Raw genomic sequence first — 10,050 nt, 5'->3', positions numbered from 1 at the left:
CTCTCTCTCTCTCTCTCTCTCTCTCTCTCTCTCTCTCTCTCTCTCCTGCCTGTGGAGATCAGGATATGGAATTCTCAGCTACCTCTCCAGCTCTATGTCTGACTTCCTGCTGCCACAATGCTCCCCGCCATAATGACAATGGACCAACCTTCTGAAACTGTAAGCAAGCCCCTCAATTCAATGCTTTCTTTGATAAGAATTTCCTTGGTCATGGTGCTTCTTCACAGCAACAGTGAAGACAGAAGTTAGGACCAAGGAGTAGAGTATTACTGACAGGCCTGATCATGCAGTTGTCTGGAGGAATATGGAAGATTTGGGGACTTGGGACTAGAAAAGTGGATGAACGTGTTAATTGGAGCTTATGAGGCTATAGTAGAAACATGGAACACAGCTGTACTGAGGGTGATGTGCAGTATTAGGGACACAGCTCAGGAGGTTTCTTTCAGAGACCATTCTTGTGATATTTTGGCAAAGAATGTGGCTGCTTTTTGCCCTTGTTCTAATAATCTGCCAGAAGCTAACTGAAGAGTTTTAGGTTAATGCCACTGGCAGAGGAGATTTCGAGACATTAGTATTGACTGCATCCTGTGCGTCCTGTGGTTATTAGTGCCCACTTTTATGCAGCTCTACAATGAAAAAAGAGCAAACAGGGTAATGAGAAATAGAGAAAGCACAGTCTGAGGAGAAAAGTGGCATAAGGAAATGTAGTGAAGTCCTAGGCGGAAGGAGATAAAAAGTATAAAGAAAAGTCTGATACTAAATGAAATATATAAAAAAAAAGAAGAGTACTAACCTCAGGGCAAGATCCCAGTTAGCTGAACTTTCAGTTTGTGAGAAGGAATTAAAGGAAAGATTAAGTAGCAAATGAAACCACCAACAAAGGAAAGCTGATACAAATGTAACTCAATGAGGGTCTCAGGTTCCAGCCCCAGCAAGCAGGAGAACTCCGTGACTTTGCCCACGAGGTTCTAGTTTTAGAGTAAAGAATATGGGAAAGGGTTGTGGAATTTTCCACTCCAGTTAAGGCAAACTGGGGAAGCCAGGCTTGTGTCAGTGAAGTCCTTGCATGGACACCTGGAGGGGCCACTGTGTGAAGCTTTGAAGGTGAAGCCTGGGTTGTGTTGGAGACCTCAAGATGCTGGAGATGCCAGAGCCGTGGGATACCTGCCAAGGAGAGCTGCTGACTGGGCTTGGAACCCGCCCAAGGGAGACGACTGTGTTGCAGTCAACAAAGCTGGAACAGATTGGAGTTCTGAGGAGCCCTTTGACACTGGACATGGAGATGCAGAGTGTGGCATTTGCCCAGCTGGGTGTTGGATCTGCTTTGGCCCAGTATCTCCTCACTTGGCTCCCCTTTCTTCCCTTTTTGGGATTTAACGTATATTCTGTGACATTGTATGTTTGAAGTATGTGATCTACTTTACAGAGAGTTCCAGTTAAGATATTCCTTTGAGCCGCAGCAGAAGAGACATTGGACTTTAGATAGTGTTGAGACTGTAGTAAATGACAGGGACTCTTGAAGCTGACCTGAGCGCATGTTGCATTATGATATGGCTATGTGCCTGTGGGCCCAGGGAATGGAGTGTGGTGGTTTGAACGAGATCGGCTCCCATTGGTTGATATATTTGCATACTTGGTTTCCAGTTGGTGGACTGCTGGGAGGATTAGGAGGTGTGTCCTTGCTGGAAAAGATATGTTGCAAAGGGTGGGCTCTGAGGTTTCAAAAGCCCATTCCAGGGTCAGTCTCTCTCTCTGCCTGCTGCCTATGGCTCAGGATGCAAAGGGCTCAGCTACTTCTCCAGAACCATGCCTGCCTTTCTGCCATCATGTTCTCTGTTATGACGGTAACATACTAATCCTCTGAACCTGTAAGCAGTCACTCAATTAAATGTTTTTTTTTTTTTTTTAAATAACAGTTACCTTGGTCATGGTATCTCTTTTACAGCAATAGATACAAATAGTAACCAAGAAAAATCATACACCATAATCAAGTTGGCTTCACTTCAGGGATAGTCTAATATATGGAAATCAATAAAGTGTCTATAGGATAGACATAGAATCAGGGATGGAAATCACATGATCATATCACATGATCATATGAACAGACATGATAACATTCACATCTCTCCATAATAAAAGATCTGAAAAAGCTGGGCCTAGAAGGAGTGTACCTCAACATAATACAGGCCCCATGTTCAAATCTACAGTGAAGGTTCAATAACTGAAGATAGCTGAGAACATTTCCCCTAAAATCAGGAACAAGATAAACACATCTACTCTTTACACTTGTATCCGGTAGAGAGCTTGGATCACTTGTGAGTGTACAAAGTTAAGTGACATGAGGAAGAGTTAAGAACTCAAATGACCTCTATCCTACTTGCAGGTGACACGATTCTCTACACCAGCGGTTCTCAACCCTCCTGATGCTGTGACCCTTTAACACAGTTCCTCAAGCTGTGGTGACCCCCAACTGTAACATTGTTTCATTGCTACTTCAGAACTGTAATTTTGCTACTGTTATGAATTGTAATGTAAATATCTGATACCCCACCTCTGTGAGAAAAGGTTGTTCGACTCTCAACAGGGTTGTGACTCACAGGTGGAGAACCACTGTTCTACACTAAAGATATCACTAGAAAAGTCTTCGACTCTGGCAAACACTTAGCAAAGTAGTAGGATACAAAAATCAACATACAAAAATCAGCGGTTTTCTGTCTCAATAATGCCCTTATGTTGATAATACACATGCTAAGAAAGAAAGCAAGAAAACAAATCTTATTTACAGTAGCCTCAAAAACAGTAATGAAAACCAAACATAAACCTAACAAAGGAAGTGAGAGACTTATGACATCAAAACTTTAAAGCACCGCCTAAGGAATTTAAAGAAGGCACCAGAAGACAGACCTTTCACTGTTAATGGATTGATGGGATTAATATTATGAAAATGGCTACATCACCAAAAGCAGTCGATGGATTCAGTATGACCCCATCAAAATTTAATGATGTTCTTCACAGAAAGAGAAGACATCCTTAAATTAATATGGAATCACAGAATATGCTGAATACCCAAAGAACCCTAAGCAGTGACAGCAGTGGCAGAAGTATTCTAATTATACCACAGGGCCAAAGTAACAGAACCAGAGTGGAGGTGATACAAAACCAGACAAATGACCCAATGGAATACAGTAGAGACTCCCAAAATAAACCCACTACAGCCTCTTGATTTTCAACAAATATGCCAAAAATATATGTTGGAAAAAAGGATGGCTTTCAACAAATGGCATTGGAAAAATCAGGTCATCCACATGTGGACGTCTTAAACTAGATCACTATCTCTCACCCTGAATAAAATTCAATTTATGACTGATCAAAGACCTGACAATTTGAAACTGCTAGAAGAAGAAAAAAAACAGAGGAAATACTTCAACATATAGGTATTGACACACAAGCAGAGCTTGCATCTCAAAGGAGATAAAGGATCATTTATTTTGGAGCCGAGTATGAGTGACCATAGCTCCAGAATATAGATTAAATCTTCTCTAAATTCCATGTCCCAGGCAGGTCGCATTTCTTATGAACTGTTTATAGTGGCGGAACAAAAGAAAGCCATCGTGGAGGTATTTTCCAAATAGGTTGGTGGGTAGAACAGGGAGCTGGGTTAAAGCAGGAGGGAACTCTGCCTTAGGCCTTAAATGCTATTTGATAACATCTCATCCCTTGGTTAGTGGAAAACTAGGGTTTTGATAAATTAATATATTCTAAAGGGTTTTTTTTTGATCTGTTAGACTATTAGGTGGCTTTATCTCTTAGTAATGGAATATTTGTTCTCAATGCAGAGGAGGGCAGGGAATGGTTATTTAGTAGGCTAAAGATAGCCCATGATAAACTGCAATTAAGCTCTGGGTTTGCACCATTCTGTTCTCTCCACATGGCTGAAGTCAGTCAATCGGCCTTTACAGACACAGCTTCTTTCCAGGAATTCCCATTCACACAGGCACAGGCGAGGACTTTCTGAAAGGGACTCTAATAGCTCAGGAAAAAACTGCAAGAATTGACAAATGGGATTGCATGAAATTAAAAAGCTTTGGCACAGCAAAAGAAACAATTACCAGGGTGAAAGGTCAGCCCGCAGGATGGGGGGAAAATCATTGGTAGCTATTCATCTGACAGGGAATTAATATCGGGAGCATTTAAGGAGCTAAGAAAATTAAACACCAAAAGACAAATCATCCAATAATGAATTGAGCAGACAGTTCTCAAAAGAAGTAGTACAAACAGTCAATAAGCAGCTGAAAGAAAAAAAAAGTTCAACATCCTTAGCCCTCTGGGAAATCCAAGTCAGAACTACATCGAGATTCCCTATCATCCTACAGAGAATGGCTGTGTTATAGTTTGCTTTTAGGTTGCTGTGATGAAACTCTCATTGACTGAAATCAATTTAGAGTAGAAACAGGTTTATGTGGCTTTGGTGGGGGAAGTCAGGGCAGGAACTCAAGCAGAAACCATGCAGGAACACTGCTTGCTGCTCCAGTCACTTGGCTTATGCTGAGCTATCTTTCTTCCTAGGGGTGGTACTGCCCACAGTGGGCTGGGCCTTCCTACGGCAATTAGCAGCCCAGCTAATGCCCCAAAGATACTCACTTGGGCCAATTTGGAGGAATTTTCTTTTCCCAGTTGATTCTACTTATGCAAGTTGACAATAAAACCTACACAGTACAGGCCACCATCAAGAAGATAAACAAGTCCTGGTGAGGATGGTGGTGGTGGGTGGGATTTATGCACTGTTAGTTGGTACAATTATACTTGAGCAGCGCATCTGTGGAAATAAGTATGGTCGTTCCTCAAAGAACTAAAAGGAGATGTGTCACATGACCCACTTTTACCATTCCTGGGTCTTAAGTCAAACTACCACAGAGGCACGTGCATATCCATGCTTACATGACACTGTTTGCAACAGCCAAGGTATAGACTTAGCCTCGTTCTCTGTCGGAAGATGAATGGATAAAGAAAACACAGCCTAAACACACAATGGAGTTTTATTCAGACATACAAAGGATGTTTGTCTGATTCCATTTCTGCAGGAAAATAGATGTAACAGGAAATCAAGTGAAATAAACCAGATGGGAAAAGATGGATGTCACTTGTCTCATCTTATACCTGGAATCTAGATTAAACAACATGTTAAAAAAAAAACATGAAAATGGATGGGAGACTGCTTGCAAGAGGAAGATGATTAGCAGTAGTTGTGCAGGAAGGAAGATCAAGAGTGGATAAAAGCAGCCTGCACGATGCTCGTGTTTCTGTGTGTTGTAGCAAAACTCCTTGTTTTGTACGAGTCTATCCTAAAAAAAAAAGCAAAAAACAAAAAACAAAACAAAACAAAAAAACAGAACTGTTTGCTCCCAAAAGTTCTAGATGCAGCACCACAAGGCTTGGTGGGAGATTTGGACTGTTGTGAACTTTTAGCCCAGAGAGATGGGATGGGAGGGGAGAGGAGGCAAGAAGCTTGGAGAGGGAGTTCTGTGTATCAGCACTGACACAGAGCAGAGGGATGCTGTCATCAGTACACGATGTTCAGCAGTTTTCTGGAATCAGAGGGTACTGCTGCCAGACTGAGGACACATGCCCATGACCATAGCTCTGTGATTACACTCTGTAGAAGTCTGGAGTAAGCAAAGCAAAGCCATGCTGGGCTCTTAGAGGGAAAACAGGACATATGAAGGACCTGTGGCTCAGACAGCTCTGAATTTTAAGAGCCACACTGAGGGCACAGAGACTAGGGGGCAGTGATTTTATTTTAGTCCATGTTGCAAGAGAATGAAGAGATTCCTAGAAACTGAGCACTCAAAATTGGACCTTTCAAATGTTCTTGGTGAAGAACCTACCAGGGAATGTGTGCGTTCTGGGCTTTGGACTGTCTGAAGACTATCTCTGCTTGGACAGTATGAGCCACTTTGACAAGTCCTGTGATACAGAGGTGGGGGCACATCTGGATGTGTTCAGAGGCTGAAAAGCTGAGCAGCTCTAGCCCCCTCACCATGCCCACACTCAGCTTACCAAACCCCAGCTCTGTGTCAGAAAGCCTAGGAAGGGTCCCTGTCCACTCCAGGGAGATGATGCCCCAGGCTGACCTGTAGCCTTCACCTCTAGCTGCGTTCCCTGTTCTAGGGCACTACTGCAAAAAGCCTGCAGCGGTGCCTGTGTGTGTAACTGTTTTGTTGGCTTGTTTGTTTTTCTTCAATTTCTTGAGACAGGGCCTTACTCTGTAGCTGAGGCTGGCCTGGAACACACTGTATGGTCCAGGTTTGCCGCAGAGTCATGGTGATCCTCCTGCCTCAGCTTCTCATGTGCTGGTATGACAGACACTCACTGTTAGAGATGGCGTCTGCTGTACAGTTTCTCAATGAATTCAATATACTTCACAATGATGGGGAAAAAACAACCTTGAAAACAGGAATTAGGTGGACACAGTCTTTGCTTTCTTTTTCCTCTACAGTCCACATCAAGGCTGTTCAGACTTCCCCGAAAGCCAGGCAGTTCATCAAGTCTGTTCTCTATCACCTGGACTGATAAAGTTCCCCCGAACTCTGTGAGCCCCCATCCCTCTTTCTGTAAAACTGGGGCATAAGAACCTCTTGGAGGGGGGTGGACACATCTCTTCCTGTAATAATAACCACCTGGTTAGCTGGCTGATCTCAGGGCTGTGCAAAACACCCAGTGAGCCAAAGTTCTTCCCATCTTGCTGGGTGTTAGATTATAACTCTGCAGCCATGGTCCCAGTCCAACCTGTGTCTCATCATCAGTGGCCTGGGGACAATTTCTATCTAGTTACTTACCATACTCAGAGTTTCTCAGAACCTCTGTCTGCCTCCTGCCCTTCTGTTGGGATGGTTTCCCCTGGATGGCATTGTGCTGGGCCATGATTTGGATGTGGCAGCGAGTATGTTATTACAAACCTTTTCCTCATGACATTAACCTTCTGAGCTAGTCAGTGTGATATGGACAGAGGAATAAGCCTGGTCTCACTCGTAGAAGGCTGTAGCTTGGACTGTGGTACACTTTGGTGACAGTCACTGTTCTCTGAACACCATTTGTGCTATGTGTTTAAAGTAGTCAGTAGATCTGGAGAAAACCACCTGTGTCAGACCCCCATTATGGCCTACAGAATGTAGGGGGCCATTGATATTTCTGGTTCATACCAGAATTTGGTGGGCTGGGGCAGCTGAGTTCCAAGCTTGTATGTCTCTATCAAGCTGGTCTCAAGAGGCAGGAACTGAAGCGGGGTTGGGGTCTGAGGAGTGGGTGAGGCTGGCAACAGCTCTTCCAGATGCTGGTGTATGAGCATCGGGAAAGGGCTGGGTAGGAAGAGACATTCTGAGGGGGAGTGGGGCTGCAGCCAGATGGTTGGCTTTTGCAGATGAGTCTAGCAGGGTCCTACATGAGATGGGTCTGCTGAAGAGGCCATTTCAAGGACAAGAACATACAGAAAAAAATGTGGATGGGAGAGCTCGGGAACCCGTACCTACACGGTTTGGAACCGCAGGCGTTTGGAAGCCCTTGGGGAACCAGCCTGTATGTTGTTGGTGGGAGGCCTACCGTGGACTTGGTCATGTGCTCCAGGGCCAGCTGCATGAAACACTTTTGCCAGGTCTCCTCCAAGACATCAAGGGCTCCAATGACTGCCACCAGGACCTGGAACAGCCGGAATCTGTGTCGGCAGGAAATCTGTGGAGGACAGAGGCTAGATAGAGGCCATGGTGTCTGACAGCGACAGGGGATGCTGAGGAGGACCCTACTGGGAGGACATTAAAGGAGGCTGGGGGAGGGAGCACACGTGGGCACATACATTTGTCAATTCTTAGGAGACACCTGCCAGGTGCTAACCTTGTACATAGCCTACAGACTGGAGGAGAAGGAACAGCTTGTCTGTCCTCAGGGAACTGCTGTGGATTTAAAAGCTCCACCTTTGAAGTGAGGTCATCTCTTCATCAACACATGGGCAGGTTTTCCCCATCCATGCATTAATGCATTTGCGCATTCAAGTATTCACAAATGAATGCTTCCATCACCATATTTATTCAGTACCCACACCCCCTCCTTCCCTCCTTGTATCAACCCACCTTTCCATCAGTCACTATAGCTATCTACCCACCAATCTATCCACCTAACTCTATATCCACTATATCCACCCATCTGCCCTTCAAGCCATCATCCATCCATTTGCTCACCCCCCAACCCACACATTCACCCACCAGATCCTACCATTTACTGGTTCTGTGACCTTAGGCAAATCCTCCTCTTCCCCAAGCCATAGTTCTCCATCTGTGAGAGTCATAACCTCTACCTCATGAGTGTGCTCTGAACATAGTAAGGGGAAGTGGATACACTTCCCTTCCTCCTTATTTAGTCTACTGGTATGCAAGAAGATTGATTTTTTTGTGTGTGCGTGTGTGCCAGAATGATGCAACTTTCCCATGTAGGGTTCAGGGTTTGAGTCCAGCTTGAGATCCAGTGCTCCCCTATGCTCCCATGCCTGCTCCAGGGGCCTAAGCAATACCACCTCTGGGTTGTTTTTGAAGTAGTCATGGATAGTTTCCATCACCAGGTTGGGAGACTTCTGAGCCATCTTCTTTATCTTCTTGGTGATGTACTTGATTTGGAGAAGGTCTGAGGTGCCTATGTCTCGGAGCATCTTGAAGCAGACGGCTAAGGATGACAGGAAGGATGTGAGGGTGACAGGACTTTGGGAGGTGATATTGTGGCAGAGGATTGGGTGGGTAAGGAGGGGCAAACATAATGAAAGTGAGAGGCCGACACATTGGGAAGTTGTCTGATGTTCTTGCTTTCTACGTGGTCTCTCATGGGGTTTAAGATGGGACGGAGCAGGAATACATTCTCATCGGCATATTCTCATTCATAGTTCCCTCTATTCATTCACCCATCTATCCACCCACCCACCCACCCACCCGGCGGGGGGGGGGGGGGGGGGGGGGGGGGGGGGGGGGTGTGGCGCGTTATCTCATGTTTGTTCATTTCATATTTATTTAACCACCCATTTACTCAGATACTCTGAAATCCACCCACTCCTACACCTAGATAACTACTATCTAGTAATACATATTTTGATCCATTTAGCAATATATCCAACCATATAATCATAAATCCACCCAAAAATCATCACTTTATCCTTCCATACACAAATTCTTTGTTTTTTCCCCTCAACGGTCTGTCTCATCACCTGATACCCTATGGCATTGGAACGAGGAGGAAAGCATTCCAGAAAGAGAGGTTCATGGCTAAGCTGAAGCTCTGAGGTATAAAGTAGTGTGGTTGGTGAGAAGGCATGGCTAGGAGGAGGAGGAGAGGTCATTTTTCATTTATTTTGTTGGTGCTTCAGGAGGCAAGAACAAGCCAGGGGGCTCACAGACAGCTGTGCATGTCTGCAGCCTTTGTGATACACAGAGTCCCAGGGAGGCGCTCCTTCTACCCCTTGTCCTCAGGATTACTTCCGGTGGAGGGACTGGGTGGGACCTGTTGTCCAGGCTACCCTCACCTGAGTTGTAGGCCTCCTCCATAAATAACTGGTGTTCTAGGGGAGTCTGGCTACTCTTGGATCTGCACAGCAGCATGGTGGTAGTGTGGGTCTCTCTGTCCCAGGAGGCATGGTCTTGAAGTTCCTGGGTACATGTCGACGACTCCTTCGTAGGAACAGAAACGTGGGAGAAGATTCTGAAATGGAGCAAGTTCCGTGTGTGTAAGCATCATGTGCACCTATGTATGGTCAACTGCAGGGCACATGGCATGTGGTTTACTCTGGATCAGCCTCTGCAATGTCCCTCTATGTGTCTGTCCTTCTGTTTAGTGGTCTGGTAAGCCTGAAGTAAGTGTGAGTGTGTGTGTGTGTATGTGTGTGCATGTGTGTGAATGTGTGTGTGCACATGTGAGTGTGTGTGTGTGCATGCATGTGTATGTGGTTACCTTGAGGCTCTAGGACACTGTTGAATAAGTCAAAGCATCTTAGACTGGGTCTGACCCCACATAGGGTCATGT

At 45.1% G+C, this 10,050-nt stretch overlaps 1 protein-coding gene across 1 annotated transcript in view; it reads right to left on the bottom strand.

Moving 5' to 3' along the window:
- The window catches only part of Mroh5 (maestro heat like repeat family member 5), a gene marked incomplete at its 5' end in the record, with an annotated part of 55,415 nt that extends 45,666 nt beyond the window's left edge, over positions 1-9,749 (bottom strand). Inside the window, 3 exons of the mRNA XM_028773272.1 lie at positions 7,597-7,725; positions 8,561-8,706; positions 9,554-9,749. Of these exons, the coding sequence (XP_028629105.1) occupies positions 7,597-7,725; positions 8,561-8,706; positions 9,554-9,749 (471 nt within the window). The remainder of the gene's footprint in view (positions 1-7,596; positions 7,726-8,560; positions 8,707-9,553) is intronic.
- Positions 9,750-10,050: the final 301 nt, after the last annotated feature.

This window comes from Grammomys surdaster, unplaced genomic scaffold (genome assembly GCF_004785775.1).
Source record: "Grammomys surdaster isolate TR1022 unplaced genomic scaffold, NIH_TR_1.0 224, whole genome shotgun sequence".
Lineage (NCBI taxonomy): Eukaryota > Metazoa > Chordata > Mammalia > Rodentia > Muridae > Grammomys > Grammomys surdaster.
The sequence above is the reverse complement of the archived record's forward strand: the minus strand, read 5'-3'. Positions and strand labels throughout refer to the sequence as shown.